The sequence below is a fragment of the Rhincodon typus genome, chromosome 15 (assembly GCF_021869965.1).
Source record: "Rhincodon typus isolate 14 chromosome 15, sRhiTyp1.1, whole genome shotgun sequence".
In the NCBI taxonomy this organism is placed as follows: Eukaryota; Metazoa; Chordata; class Chondrichthyes; order Orectolobiformes; family Rhincodontidae; genus Rhincodon; species Rhincodon typus.
The window spans coordinates 47,423,463-47,440,294 of record NC_063346.1 but is presented as its reverse complement, the minus strand read 5'-3'; the positions used below and the strand labels follow the sequence as shown (position 1 = coordinate 47,440,294).

At 40.2% G+C, this 16,832-nt stretch overlaps 1 protein-coding gene across 2 annotated transcripts in view; it reads left to right on the top strand.

Annotated features, from left to right (window-relative positions):
• Positions 1 to 16,832, top strand: part of plekhg4 (pleckstrin homology domain containing, family G (with RhoGef domain) member 4) — a 182,805-nt gene that overhangs the window by 38,037 nt on the left and 127,936 nt on the right. For both annotated transcript variants that reach the window (XM_048606077.1, XM_048606076.1), the window contains exon 3: positions 12,609 to 15,132. In XM_048606077.1, the coding sequence (XP_048462034.1) occupies positions 12,609 to 15,132 (2,524 nt within the window). The remainder of the gene's footprint in view (positions 1 to 12,608; positions 15,133 to 16,832) is intronic.

Genomic DNA, 16,832 nt, shown 5'->3' with positions numbered 1-16,832 from the left:
CTTCATCAGAAAAGCTTTTCTGATGAAGGGTCTAGGCCCGAAACGTCAGCCTCTCTGCCCCTATGATGCTGCTTGGCCTGCTGTGTTCATCCAGCCCTGCACCTTGTTGTCTCGGATTCTCCAGCATCTGCAGTTCCTAGTATCTCGTTGTCATGTCAGTTCGCTATCCCAATCCCACACAAATTAATCTTACATGCTATTCTCTTACTTAGGACCTTACCAAAAGCTTTCAAAAAGTTCAAATAACCCACGTTCACTGGATGCCCTTTATCAACTCTACTAGTTATATCCTTGAAAAAATTCAGTAGATTTATCAAGCATAATTTCCCTTTCCCTAAATCCATGTTGATACAGTTCAATCCTGTCCCTGTACCCCAAGTGCTTTGCTATTAAATCTTTTATAAGTGGTTCTAGCATTTTCCCTACTACTGATGTCAGGCTAACCAGTCGATAATTCACAGTTTTCTCTATGTCTTCCATTTTAAATAATTACCCTGCAATCCATAAAAACTGTTCCAGAGTCTGTAGAATCACGAAGGTGACTGACACTACATCCACTATTTCTCAGTCCATTTCCTTTACTACTCTGGGATCTGGATGAAGGGCTTGGTGAGTTATTGGCCTTTAAACCCATTAATTTCCCCAACACCATTTCCCTACTAATAATGATTTCCTTCAGTTCCTCCATCTCACTAAACCATGTTCCCAAACATTTTTGGGATGTTTTTGTGTCTTCCTTTGTGAAGACAGAACTAAGATATGTATTTAATTAGTCCACCATCTTTTCCCCCCCATAATAACGTCCCCTGTTTCTGACTTTTGGGGACCTATATTTGTGTTCACTAATCTTTTTCTCTTCACATACCAACAGAAGCTTTTACAATCGGTTTATATATTCCTCACCAGCTTACTCTCATGCTCTATTTTCCATCTCTTAATCGATCCTTTTGCCCTTCTTTGCTAAAATCTAAACTGCTCCCAATCCTTAGGCCTGCTGCTTTTTTTTGTTTGGCCAATTTGTAGGCCCCTTTCTTGGATCCATACTGTCTTTAATTTCCCTTGTTAGCAATGGTCTGGCCACCTTTCCAGTTTTATTTTTGTGACAGACAGGTATGAACAATTGTTGCAGTTCCTTTGATACGCTCTTTAAATGTTTGTCATTGCTATCCAATGTCATCCCATTAAGTAACAGTCCTCAATTTATCAAAATTTACTCCTCATACCATTATAGTTTCCTTCATTTCGATTCAGGATCCCTAGTCTAGTAATCAACTACATCTCTCTCTATTTTAATGAAGAATACTATCGGATTATGGACACTGTTCCCCCAAGGGGCCTCTCATAGCTAGATTGCCAATTATCCTTTTCTCATTTAGTGATACTCAGTCTAGGATGATCAGTTCTCTCGTTTGTTCCTCAATGTATTGATCCAGAAACCCATCCTGGACATCTTCCAAGAATTCCTCCTATACAGTATTGTTAACTGGTTTGATTTTCCCAATCTATATGCAGATCAAAGTTGTACACAATTATGGCTGTACTTTCATTGTTGGCACCTGTAATCTCCTGTTTGATGTTTTCCCTAACGTTGCCACTGCAGTTTGGGGGGATTTATATGCACTATAGTGTTCTGCCCCTTGGTGTTTTTAAGCTCGATCTGTACAGATTCCACTTCACTTAAACTAGTATCCTTCCTCACTATTGCGTTAAAGGCTCTTTAACCAGCAATGCTACCCCACCTCCTTTTCCTTTTAGTTTGTCCTTTTAAAACTGAATGTGCCAGTGGGGCCTGTACCTTACTTTAGTGGCACGTTGATAGTGTCCTTACCTCTGAACCAGGATACCTGGGTTCAAGTCCTTTCTGCTCCAGAGGTGTGTAATAACATCTGTGAACAGGTTGATTAGAAAATATCTAACCCCTGGATATTCAGTTCCCGTTCTTGCACATCCAGCAGCCACGGCTGTGTAATCCCAAATATGTTATACATGTTTATATCTATTTGCACAACTGGTTCATCCACTTTATGGCAAATGCCCCATGCATTAAGACACAAGGCCTTAAGAGTTGACTAAGAACGCAAAAAAGACATTTTTTACACTCTTTTGCATGTGGCCTTGTTTGATTCTTGCCCTTTGAATTCTCTGCTTTTATTTCACGTTGTCTTTTGCTTTTGCTGTTGCTCCTGTTACTTCTCTTTTTTCCCTGTATAGGTTTCCATCCTCCCATTTTAATTCAAATCTTCCCCAGCTGCACTAGCAAATATTCTCCGTCAGAGTCAATACAGCGTGGAGCTGGAGGAACACAGCAGGTCAGGCAGCATCAGAGGAGCAGGAAAGTCGATGTCTGCTTGCTTTCTTGTTTTCCTTTTCTTGTTTTTATTTTTGCTTTTTTTTTTCTCTTTTCTTCATTGTCTTTAAAGCTTGGAGAGCAGCAGGTGAAGGAGGAGGTCTCCGGTGGCAGCAATGCCAGCATGAACTGGACATGGATCCAACCCAGCCAGCCAGGGTTTCCTGGTGAGCGAGGAGCAGGTAGTGTTTTGGCTGTGCCTGTCTGCTCCAGACCGGTTGCATTCTTTTTCTCTCTTTCTCCTTTCATTTCTTTTCTCTTTTCTTCATCTTCCTGACATCGCGGGGAGGCCAGAGCAATGTCAGTGGGTCTCCCGGTTTCATAGGCCTAATGCTTGGACTCCAGGAGTGGTGGCAGGTCATTGATTTTTGGCAGTATTGGTGCCCAGAGAGGCGACTCCTGACTGTGGTAGGCCCAGAGCAGGAACCTTGCAGAAGTTCTGGAGCCATGTTTGGGACCCTGGCCAATGAAGATTGAACCTTCTTTAAGTGCTTTCTTTTATTCTTCTTATACCTCAAAATGGGATTGGATTGTGGTGACAGAACACTTTTCGCTGTATCTCCCTAGATATATGTGACAATAAAGAAATCATTCATCATTCAGGTCGTCTAACAGGTTAGAGATTCTTGCTCCCTGTGTGGACAAGAGGGGGATTGTAAGGAGGATGAGCAAACTGACGAAGCACCATAGTACAAGGAACCATTTAAGAGTGAGGAGAAAAGAGAAATGTAGTTGTAATTGGGGATAGTATAGTCAGAGGAATAAATTATTCTGTATGGCCAGAATCGAGTCTCCCAACTGCTGTGTTGCCTACCTGATGTTCGTGTTCAGGATATCTCATGTGGGCTGCAGAGGAATTGGGAGCAGGAAGAGAAAGATCCAATTCTTGTGATCCATGCAGCTACCAACAATGTAGGTAGAAAGAGGTTCTGTGGAGAGAATATGAGCAGCTAGGGGCTAAATTTAAAAGCAAAACCAAAAAGTTAATATCTCTGGACTATGACCTGAGCCACGAGATAATTGGCACAGGGTCAACAAGATTAAAGAGATAAACGCATGGTTTAAAGATTAGTGTATGAGAAATGGGTTCAAATTCATGGGACATTGGCACCAGTACTGGAGAAAGAAGGAGCGTGTTGCTACCTGAATTATGCTGGGACCAGAGTCCTGGTGAGTTGCATAACTCGGGCTGTAGATAGGGCTTTAAACTAAATGGTGGAGGTGGGAGGGGGTGGGGTGAGGGTTCAGTTGCATGGAAGATTATAGATTCAAAGGTAAAGAAAATATGGGGATTGCAGCTTAGTGACAAGGCAAATTGCTATTAGAAAATGAAAGGAAGGGACACAATGTGCGAATCTCGTATTGTACCAAGGAACCATAAAAGTGAGGGGAAATTTGATAATAGAACAAACTTCAAGGCTTTGCAGATTAATACATGAAGGAATCAGAATAAGACAGGTGAACTAATGGCTCAAATTGAGATAAATGAATATGATCTCATAGCCATCGTGGAAATATGGTTACAAGGAGATCAAAACCGGGAACTTAATATTTGGGTTTCTATAAACTTTCAGAATGATAGGAGGGATGGAAAAGGTGGTGGGATGGCACTGTTGATAGATGAAATGAGAACAGTTGAGAGAGACATATAGTTCATTTGGGCAGAAGTTTAAAAATAACAGCAGCAAGGGAAAGAACACATTAATAGGAATAGCGTAGAGACCCCTAAACAGAAGCCACTCTGTGGGAAAGGCTATAAATCAGAACATTATAGGAGCATGTAAAAGGAAAAGAGTAATAATTATGAGTGACTTTAATCTTGTTAATTGGCTTAATCAAATTGGAAAGGGTAGCTACAACAATGAATTCATAGAATGAATTAGGCTTAGTTTCCCAGAGCAATATGTTGTGGAGCCAACTAGAGAGTGGGCTGTCTTGGATCTGTTTACATGTATTGAGGCAGGTTTAATAAACGACCTCCAAGTGAAATGACTTATTCGAGAAAGTGGTGATTATAACATGATAGAAGTTAATATTCAGTTTGAGAGTGAGAAAGTTGGGTTGGAAACAACTGTGCTTAACTTAAATGAAGATAATTACAATGAAACGAGGATAGAGTTAGCTAAATTGAACTGGGTGGGTAGATTAGTAGGAATGACGGTAAGCAAGTGGGGGCTGACATTTTAAGGAAGCAATTCATGGCTCTCTGGAAAAATACCTCCCAGTAAGGAGGAAAGATTTGAAGAGAAGGATTAACCAACCCTGGCTCGCCAAAGAAGTTAAGGAGAATATTAAGTTCTAAGAAAAAGCATATGAAGAGGCCCAAGTCAACGATAGCCCCAAAGACTGGGATAAATTCAGAATCCAGCAGAAGAGGACTGAAAAGGTAATAAATATAGAAAATAAACTGTGGGCAAACTGGCAAGGAATGTATAAAGTGACAATAAGAACTTCTTTAAACATATAAAAAGGAAAAGAGAGGTCAAAGTGAACATAGGCCCCTTAGAAAATGAATCTGGGGAGCCAGTTTTGAGAACAAGGAAATGGCAGAGGAGTTAAACCGATATTTTGCATCAATCTTCATGGTGGATGATACTTTGAACAACCATTTAATACTGAAGATTATGGGGCAGAAATGAAATACCATCACATCACTCACTAAAGAAGCAATATTAGACAAATTAATGGGACGAAATGCAGATAGACACCCTAGCCCAGATGCCTTGCATCCTAAAAGAGATAGCGTTAGAGATAATGGATGAATTGATTTAGAATCCTTACCCTGTGGGAACAGGCCATTCAGCCCATCGAAGAGCATCCTACACAGGCCCATACCTCAGCCCTATCATCCGGTGTTTTCCCTGGCTCATCAAACCAGCGTGCACATCCCTGAACAGTATGGCAATTTAGCACGGCCAGTCTACCTAACCTGCATATCTTTTGGAGAAGGAAACCGGAGCACCTGGAAGAAACCCATGCAGACATTGGGGGAACGTGCGAACTCCACACAGACAATCAGCAGAGAGTGGAATCGAACCTGGCTCTGTGAGGCAGCAGTGCTATCCACTGAGCCACTGCGCTGCCCATAATATGTCCTCCCAGTCTATTGCCTGACTTACTTCTAATCTGCATTTCAGAGATGTTCTTACATACCTTTGGAGTAGGTGGACCTTGAACCTGGTTCTCCAGGCTCAGAGGTGGGGATGTTATTGCTGCGCCACAGAGGCAGTTGGTTGTAATTCTCTAAAAAAAAATGTTGAATTCTGGAGAAATACAAAGGATTGGAAAACTGCCAATGTGACACCCTGATTCAAAAAGGGAAGGAGGCAAAAAGCGGGTAACCAAAAGTCAATTAGCCTGACATTTATTGTTGGAAAAGTATTAAGGGATACTTATTAAGGAAGTAATAACAGAACATTTTGGAAAATCAAGCTGATCAAGCAGAGTCAACGTAGCTTCATGAAAGGGAATTCATATCTGATTAATTTATTAGAGTTTTTTTTAGGAAGTCTCTACTAGAGTAGGTATAAGGGAACCAGTAGATGTGTTGTGTTTGACTTCCAGGTGTTGAACAAGGTACCTCACAAAAGATTGTCATAATAGCCCACATGTTGAAGGTAATATCTTGACATGGATGGAGAATTGGCAGGAAACAGTGAGTGAGAAGGAGTCCTTTTCTCAAGTTGGCGACCCGTGACCAATGGGGCTCCACAGGGATCGTGCTGGAACTGCAACTGTTTAAAATGAATGTTAATGATCTGGAGGAACGAAGTCAGGGGGCTTCTGTGGCGAGTCCATCGAAACAATTTCCTCCATGGTTGATGTGATTTTTCTCTCCGGTTTTGACCATGTATGATTCCAGTCCCATTTTAAGGATAATCTGAGTCCCTGGAGAGTTGTTACTGAAGTGCGTTATGTGGACTGTATTTCCCCCTTAGACTCTATTGTGTTCCTTGGAGTCGGAGCCCCTTTTCACAGCTAACACCTTCTCTTCAACAGTGTACAATCTGTCCTTGTCAACTCTGAGGAATGTTACCTTGTTTACTTGGAACACATTTATCCCTCTTGGCCAAATGTCAGCCTCAAAAATGCAGGAAGACCTTCTCCATGCTTTTTACTTGTTTCTATGCAGTAGCTCCTGAGAATAAAATGTCTCCCAAATAAACTGCCCCTCTGGACATCCTTGGAGGATGTTCTCCTTTACCCTTTGAAAGATAGAAGCTGAAGATGTCCCAAAGGGCAAGTGTGTGTACTCATACAGTCCTTTGTGCATATTTGTAGTCATGTACTTCCTGGATGACCCTCCAAGCTCCAGTTTGAAGTTGTAGGATTGAGCAAAACCCCCATAGTCTAAAATACTGAATCAAAACCCTGGATTTTTCAAAAAGATAAAGGGGTGGCAACTGGGCTGAGCTCTGGGAAAAATACAAAGGCACGGAGATGGCTCTCTGGAACTGTTGTTCAGCCCAAAAATACAATTCACACCTCAACTCTACAAGTACAATAAACCAGATCTAACACTCTGGACTGAAATTAACTTTTACACCTCAGGCTACCTAACAGCCATTTTGGAACCTTTACAGACACCAGACATTCAACTTCAATCGATATTCATTCACAGAGATATTGGGTATTCAACTTCAATCAAAATACGTTCACACATACTCCTAACTGTCAGGAAGCCAATTGACCTCAAAGGGAACACCAGTAACACAATGGCAAATGCAGATAAGAGGTCTGCAATTAGAATAACTGTACGCCCCGATCTCACCTGAAGGAGTTACTGCCCCAAGAGCTATTCCCACACCTATCTCTACAAGAGGGATCCCAAAGAGTTATTTCCCCGGGAGCTATCTGTACTGTTACCTCCGGAAGAGGGATCCCGACAACAATTCCAAAACCTACCAACACAAGCCTGTTCTGTACAAGGGGGACCAACAGCAACCAACCACGGCCAGCAGACCTGAGAACCAACAACCTCCGAAAAGCACCGATCCAACCAACACCACAAGGCCTCAGACAGATCCTGAGGTGATAACTAGCCTGCAAACCCACCACAATGCAAGGAAAAAGAAGTACTCACCTGATAAATCCAATATGCGTCCTACCACATCGGTGGAGTCGACCCAGACTGAAGACCTATACCGTCCGAAGTCTTCATTGAGGCACTGGAAACAGCAAATGGGATCAGTCAGCTGTACTTCAAATTCATGTTCTCCCCCCTCCCCCCAGTGGTGAGCTTAAACTCCTGAGACCCCAAAGTTTCCAATCTAGCTAGCAGAGAGGGGAAGTTGGGTGATAGTGCAGGGACCCCAAGGGTAGGAAACTTGATTAAAGCTTGTGATTAAAACTACTGTTTAGCTTCTAATAGCATTTAACCCGTGTTTAATTTAATAGTGTATTCAATTACTGCCCTCTGTATAGCTGCTTGCATCAGTTTCACTGTTTATTACATTTGCCTTTATTTCTTGTATTATACTTACCTTTTGTATTTAATAAATGCAGAGATTCTTTTGCCCTGAAACACCTGTCTACTGCCTTCTTCAATTCACATTGTTAAATAAGTCCAGTGTCAGAACCAGGGATCTGGGGGTGATTCAAACCACCTAAAAAAAAAAATCAGCAATTTACTGATCTCAAACAAGAACCCTATAAGGTAGACATGGCTCATGTCCAATTTAGAAAATGTGGCCTCCAGCTAGCTTTTCAGACAAGTCTTCTGTGCCTGGCATAGGATATCTGTCTAAGTGGGAAACTCTGACTGTCAACTCATCATCCCCAGAGAGACAGACCAAGTTGTCAGGTTTTACAACTGGCCTTACTGGCACGGCCTATTCGGCAAATTGCACTGGACATATGATGCCACGTTCTTCTACATGTTCCAGTTCAGCCTCTGCTTTGGCACATGGGGCATAGAGGATCAGCTGTGCCTTGAAGTGTTTATGTTGGGCATTTGGGTCTGCGTAAATTTTGGCCTTTTATCTTTCCGAGACCCTCTTGGAACACTTTGGGATACTTCCCAATGACATCCTTTAGATTGCCAGTAACCATCTTTAAAGATCTGTTACCAAACCTGGAGATTTTCTGTCGACAATCCTTGCCAAAAAGTTTGGGACCTGGTCCTTGTACCACCATTATGGGAGTCGGACTGGCTCCTGCCCACGTGTGACTGGGGTTACAATGGTCTCAATGATATGTAAGGACTCTTCCAGTGCATTTTGCCAATCTAGCCTTTGACTTAAAGGCAAAATACCCCATTGGCGTTTCCTAAATGTTTACCCCACAGTAATAGACATCTTTGTCGACCTCCAAGTTTAGGGACTGGCCATTCACCTGCAGTTGTATCTTATTTTGGGTCACTTTGGGAGCAGTGATGCAATTTAGCTATATCAATTTCTTGTCTTCTGGCTGATTTATTTGCAAAGCCCTGTCTTGAGGTGGCTTCGCCCTTTGGGGACATTCCTGTTCCTCACTATTATGGAGAAAACTCCCAGTTCGGGAACTTCGTGCCTTCCTTGATAACCAACATGAGCCACTGGTAAATTGGCTCTGTGGCATGGGGCTGTAGCCCAAGCTGAGGATGATATCATCTATGGACCCCTGAAGCTTTTGAGCCCTTTTTTTTCCTTATGGGAAAGGGCCAGTTCTGCGGTTTTCTTGAGATCCAGCTCTGGTAAGGTCAGTAGCTTCCTTTGTGTCACAATATTATTCCGTTCCATAAACTAAGCAATTCCCTAACATTTCCTGAAGTGCTGACCTGTACTCAGTGTCCTACCAATTCTGCAATCGCATGAAGAATTCAGTAACTGGTTCCCCATGAAGTCTATTTGCCATTGTTAAATCTGTAATGCTGCAATATAGTAGATGGCTTTGGGTAATAGTGGTCTGCTGCCATCCCTGTTAGTTCGTCAAAAGATTTTGGCTCTGGGGTTTTGGAGTAGGTTAAACTCGTTATGATACTGAAAGTTGGGGCCTCAGAAGCAGTCAACAGAATGATTTTCAGTCAGTGATATCCTTCTGTCCTGCTTTCCCAAAAAGAAATCTAATTCTTTCAGCATACTGGGGCCAATCTTCCACACCTGAATTTTAAAGTCTTAAGAGTCATACAGCACGGAAACAGACCCTTTGGTCCAACCAGTCCATACCGACCATAATTCCAAACTGAATTAGTTCCACCTGCCTAAGCTTGACCCATATCTCTTCAAACGTTCATTATTCGTGTACTTAAATAACTTTTGAATTGTAACTTTAACTATTGTAACTGTAGCCTTATCCACCACTTCCTCTGGAAGTTCATTCCACATATCAACCACTCTGTGTGTAAATAAAAGTTGCTCCTCATGCCTTTTTTTAAAGTCTTTCTCTACTCATCTTAAAAGTATGACCCCCTAGTCTTGAAATCCCCACTCTAAGGAAAAGACACCTTCTCTATACCCATCATGATTTTATAAACTTCTATCAGGTCACCCCTCAACCTCCTATGCTCCAATGAAAAATATCCAGTCTCTCCTTATAACTCAAACCCTGCATTCCTGGCAACATCCTGGTAAATCTTTTCTGAAAAATCTTTTCTGAACACTCTCCAGCTTAATAATATCCTTCCTATAACAGAGTGACCAGAACTGCACTCCAGAAGAGGCCTCACCAACGTCCTGTACAACCTCAACCTAACTTCCCAACTCCTATACTCAAAGGCCTGAGCAATGAAGGCAAGCCTGCTAAATGCCGCCTTAACCATCCTGTCTGCATGTGATGCAGACTTCAAAGAATTATGTGCCTGAACCCCTAGGTCATATGGTTCCAGTTTCCCAAACAGTGAGATTTCCAATATTACCCTGTCATGGTCTATTCAGATTAATTAGAAAGCAAGGCTGCCCGAAACTTTTCTCTCATCGCTAATATAAAAACTCAGGAAGCCCGACTGTAAAGGAACATCATTTATTGCTAAATACCAAAGTAAGGTCACTACTCGTGGCATACATAAGCTAGTCCCAGCCTGGGATGGACAGTCCTGCTGACCCATCCCGCGTCTGTTTTTTTTCCTTAATCGACCTGTTCAGAGATGCTATTACACACCTTTGGACCAGATGGGACTTAAACTTAGGTCTCTTGGTCCAGGGATAGGGACACTACCACTGCACCGTGAGGGCCTGAGTCTGCTTTATAAAGGGCTCAGGTGATGAGTTCCAACTGGGCAACCATTGCTTTTACCAAGGAAACTCATATTCAGCAAGCTCCATGGGGAAATTAATTAATGATTCCCCATGGGCATTGTAGGGGTTATTACACACACACAAGTGGGGCCCTCTTTTCATTATTTTCCATCTGTTCTCTTTTCACTCATCATATAATCTCAGTTCTTGTGTATTTTTGGCAAAGATTTGGATTTTATGGTAAGCATTGACTTAATGGCACCAGAAGAGTTAGACTTTTCCACAGGGTTTCTGAGGATTTATGCATTGTAATTTATAATTTAAAATTCATTCAAGTACGGCATCCGCTGAAGGTTACCCCTCTCTCTGCTACGGCCAAACCCTCTCCCTTTTGCTCGCCCTCCTATTCCTGCATGTCATGCCTCTCCTGCACATGCTGTGGGTCCCACTCTTAACTCACTTGGCCTCTTCCATCTCTTCCAATCTCATCCCTGTCTTGGTCTGGTGAAAGGTTTCTGTGAAAATGGGGCCACAATATGGTGGAGGCTTCTGTTTGTTTGTCGGAGAAACCACAGGGGTACCCTAAGTGTGTGACCTCTGAAAAAGATTTAATGAGAGTCTGAGTTTGACAGCCCTACAAGAGGAATCAGTAAGTTAGTTATGTACCAAGAACTACGCACAGCATTTTTCTAAAGGCGCTGGATGCAAGTGTTGCTTGGTATAGACTCAAAGCTCTTCCTGCCTGGGAGGGAGAATAAAGTGGACAGCGAAATATAAAATGTTAAGAATAAATTAAATTAAATAAATTAAATACTCTACTTTCAATAATCAGTGGAATATTGGTGATAAATCAAGCACTTGAGACAACAGATACAGCTGTACAGAAGATGTGGCAAAACCCCACAGCATGAAGACATAATTTGACAGTCATTTACGTCAGCTACTTAATGTGGAAAGGCTGTTTGGAATGTCTGTTACTTACTTTGATATGTAACAGGTATTTGTTAAGTTCCAGTATGACATGGAAATATCAAGAGAAAATATCTACATTGTTATTTTGAATTAAGTACACAACCCTCCACAGTAATTACTTCTCTCATTGCACGTACTATTAAACCCAATTGTTATGGAGAAAATAATTTCACAGCACGCATTGTTGCAAATATTTTTAGCCTTGGAATTATCCAGGAAGGAGGCCTCAAAGCAGAAGCAATGAGGAGGAATTTCAATTGAGTATATGCCTCTGCCACACTGTGTTAGTATTTCTTCAATTGTGTATTTCTTGTGGCTTTTCCCTGCTTTAAGTGTGAAATAGAGGAAAACAAATCTTTTTGTTGAGCTTTCTTCTCATGACAAGGCTTCATGTCAAAAAAAACCTGCTTTTAAAAACTCTTCTAACTTTTTTGACACCTCTAACAAATTCCACCACAACAGCTGAGACAATCCTGCAAGAATCAAACAGTCCAAATAAAATAACTCATAACATTCTTAAAAATAAAGTCAGTTCTCCCTATTTTTCAACAATAATGGATTCTTGAAACAAATGCTATCTCTGGATCAGCATCTTTGCCAAAAAGCAATGAGATCATTCCTTGGGCCATATTCTATTTGTACCACATTTTTTTTGAAATCCGTCTATTAGAGTTTGTGGTATATTGTTAGAAAATAGACTGAAGAGCAAAAACATTGCCCCTGTGCAGCAGCAGAGGTATTTGGAATTATTTGTATGTTACTAGTTAAAAAGTGCCCAAACTGTAGATTTCAAGAATGACTGACTAAATTTGTACCTACTTATTAATTCTATGGCCAAACTATTTACTGGTACCCTGTAATTTGTGCCATTTTTGCTCATTATTGCTTCTTCGCCTCGGGTCCACAGTAGCTAGCACAAGTATGCTGTTGTATTTGCCTGTTTACCAAATTTGTGTGCACGCTGTTGCACTTTAACAACATATTTCGAAAGGTTTACGTCAGTTTTCTTATGTTGTGTATCGTAAATATACTTTTAATTGAATTAATTCTTCAGTCAGTTGTTTGACAATGGAAGTCTATTTTAAGCCCAAGAAGAAACATTTAGCATGACTTTTTTCATCTTTTTTTCCCAATAGTTTCAATATTGTGGATTTCTATTTCGTTATGAAGGTTGGCCTTTATGCATCTGTGAAAAAATTGTGATACAACTCTCTGCACTTGATTGGCGAACTTTGCAACCTGGTGATTTCTACCTTCAAGTGGTTCCACACCTGAAGAGAACACCACGTATTGTATTAAAATGCCTTGCAACAGATGGGTACAACATAGAGGAAGTAATTATTCCAGAGGTCACTTATACTTCTATCTTCACTATGGAATGGTTGGACAATATTAACAAGGAACGGATGGGAACAGCTTTGCAAAATTGCCTTTTGTCTGCTGACACCAGTATCTTGAGAGTACCTTGGGAAGAGGTAGTGAATCCAGAATTTGTTGATAAACCAAAAATGATGGAAAGTATGTCATCAAGAAAATGCATTATGGATCAGGAAGTTGTTTGTAACAATCCCAACAATGTACTATTGAATGATTCTAGTGCAGAATCAGGAAGCCATTCTGAAACACCTCAAAATCGAAGCTCAAAAGAAAAAGAATTGAAAACACATCACATGCATCCTAGAATGGTGTTGCATAATTCCCTAAGTAGTATTGCAGATTGTTTAGATGTTTCTGTTAGTTCTGCAGCAATTTCTCCTCATGAATTTGAGGGGGAGTATGTGGAACTTAGTCACATTTCATTAAGTGAAAGTGATTTATTTTCACAAACAAGTGGTTCAGACTTAAGATTACAACATATATTGAAAGCTGACAGGTCATTAGGAGAAATCCCTGTGGATGCCTTGAGTAGTGGTACTTGTTCTAAAGAATCAAACTGTCCAGATTCCATGGTGGCATCTTTAAACTCTCAGTCTAATCTAGGCACAGCGATGAACCCGTTTGACTTGCATGTTAGAAACAATGAGGAAATTCTTGAATATAAATCACTTGCAGATACTATGGCAAACAAAATGCCATTTCATAAGACTTGCACTAGTTGTGAAAATAAAGAGCCTTGTGTGTTTACAAAAGTAGAGCTGTCTTCACCAGTGGAAACTGACCTTCAGCCAGAAGGAATTCAACAGGAGTTCAAGCCTTGCTGTGGAGACATGCATATGTTAATTAAACAGACCACAAATACCACAAAAAACAATTTAAGCAGTGGTGGTTTGCAACCAGTGGTTTGCAACCACACACAGACTTCCACTCAAGATTCACAACATCAAAAATGTCAAAGTTCTTCAGGTGATTCATTGCCCGTGCCACACACTAAACACAAAATTGATGTGAAAGAACACAAAGAAATTGCAGAAAAGAAATTGCAGAAAACTAACCAGAGTCTGCTTGAGGCAGATGCAATGGAAAAGATGCATGGTAAACACACACAAGTTCCAGAGCAAAACAGCACATCAATGGTCTTGATAATTTCTGATAAAGAGTTTTTCAGTCAAGCGACTAACTGTAATTTAGCCAACACTGTTGAATTTGTAAATATTCCTGTTGAGGCATCTCCTAAAAGCTTAGAACAAGAAAAGACAACAAACCAGCTGTCAAAATGTATTGAGAATGCACAATTTAATGGTCAGAATCTTAATCAAACTGTACAGTTTCTTAAAAATGTAACTCAACCAGTAGCAGATGTGCAATTGGATGGGTATAAAATCTCTTCAGTGCACTCTTTAGATTCTGAAGACACTACTGATTCTAATTTATATGAGACTCTTGCACTTGCTGACAATTCAGATCCTCCATTGAAGGACAGCAGAAGGCAATTAGTACTTAAGTCTTCTCAAAAGATTGAAGGACATGTAGATTGTGTCATTCTCCAACTGGCTGTCTCAGGTACTACAGAATTAATAAATGAAGAAATGCAACCTGCAACAAGTGCTGATCATTTACAATCTTATTTAACAACACAGTCTGAGTATTGCAGAAAGCATGGTTTTGAATATATAACACGTTTGGAGAAAGATCATGTATGTTGGACAGACAAAAATATGCAATTGAATGAGTGTTTTGTTAGTAAAGAAAGTACTAGTCAGCACTATCAAGTCAACGCATTACATCAGACGTCTGCACATGTGGATAATACAATTGCAGATCAAATGCAGAGTGAATTCAATAAGCAAAAACAAACTGAAACTAATGATCTGAACATCACAGAAAGTTGCAATCTAATACCTAAAGAAGTAAATCCACTACAAGGCAGTGGAAATCCATTCTTACAAGACATGTCCAATGAGAATGTAGAGCTAGGGAATGGCGAATTTAATATTAAAAAGGAAGACAAGCACCCGGATTATTCTACTGTTGAAGAGTACTGGTCAAATATAGTAATGACAGAATCTAATACTGCCTACTCAACTACAGTTGAGAGTGAAAAACTTGAAACTCCTTGTGCACTTATAGATGGAAATGAAAACATGTCCTTTGCCAATAATACATCTGGGCAAGATTCAAAGGAATACAAAAATCAATCAGAAACACAAGATAGAGAAGATTTAATTGACGTAATTGCTGAAAAGCAAGAAGGATGCCTTGCTGACAAAAATCGTCTAGAAGGTAGGATATCTCTGAATTTGAATGACATAAATTTTATTGCTCTTTTTCCTTGCATTATCTGTAGTTAGGCCCATAGTTTCATGTTGGAAATTGGATAAACAGGGGAGTAAGTTATGAGAATGGAAGAAGCGTAACTATTCTTTTTGATACTTCAAAGGAGAACTTTGAAAAGGCCCTGCCTGTTTGGCTGCCTTCACCTTGTTGGCAGGTTGCAACTCTGCAACCTGGTCAGAAATTACAGTGACATCCTTACTCAGTGCTGAATTAAAATTTAAATCAGGCTATGTTTGCTACATTGGGCCTAATCTGCACTTTCAAAAATATCTGTCAGCTTTGGATGGCTGAGAAGTCAGTGAGCTTGGAGTGGCTTCAGTTGGAGATTTGAGGAGTTAAAATTTTTCTCTCAATTTCATTGGTTTTACAAAGTCCTTGAAGTAAACATTTGTTTATATTAGAAACTGGGTAACAGTGAATCCTGGAAACTAGAAGAATTTAGATGAACTGCAGAGGTTGCATTTTTTCTTCGCTAAAGATGAAGTTGCTGCCAATTTCACTACAGAAGAATAATTGGAAGGGATAAAATTTGATAATGGGAAGGTACTTACAAAGAAAGACAGTGTTCTAGGAAAACAATCCAGTCTGGATGGATTACATTACAGATTGCCAAGGAAAATAACCTGTCGAATCTCCTTAGATTAAGGGAATTATGTCAGGGAACTGTGAGACCTTTATAGGCCAATGATCCAGTGGTGGAAAACTTTTAAAGGCAAAATTGATTGTCATTTGGAAAGAAATGAATTAATAATTGAAAGCCAGCATAGCTTTATTAAAAGCAATGCATGTTTAACTGATTCTGTTGGGTTATTTAATAAAGTAACAGTAAACGTCATGGAGGATTACGCCATCAATGTATATAGATTTTTGAAGAAGTTCTACATGATAAACCTATTAACAATTCAAGCTTTTGATGAAAAGGGGGTGGGAGAATTGATTGCATGGATTTTAAACAATGGCAAATGGTGAAAGGGCATCAAGTATTGATGAACAGTTGTTTCTCATGTTGAAGGAAAGCATGGCGTTCGTTATTAGTTGGGGTTGGGACCAATGCTCTCTGGCTACCTAAACATAATACACCACATTTTCTGACACCTACAAACTTTTAAATAGCAAAATAACGAAAAAAATGGTAACATGCTTCAGGAAGCCAGAGATAGACACAAACTAGAGAAATGGGCCAATGCATGGCAGATAAAATTTAACACACAGTATTATGAAGTAATTCATTTTGATTGGAAGAATAAAAAGTGATGTAAACTGAAAGGTGCAGGAACAGAGGGAATGAGTGATCTGCTTCCACAGACTGGAGGCAAGATAAGTTAAGAAAGTATTTAAAAAGTCAGCCAGAATCTGTTTGTTTTATAAATAGCGCTGTAAAATGAAAAATGATGGAGTTATGTCAATCACTTTTGTAAATCACTAGCTGGGCCTCAGGGAGGTATTATCTAATTCTGAACATAACAGTTCAGCAGGGATGCCACAAAGCCAAGCATCTCAAATCAACTGCTCACCTACGAACATTAGTACTACTGATATCACCCAAAATAACGGCCACAATGTCCCATAGTCTACTCTTCATGAATGCAGAGACTGATCTGTATATCTTCCTTTTTTAACTTCTTTTTAGACTTACCACTCTTTTC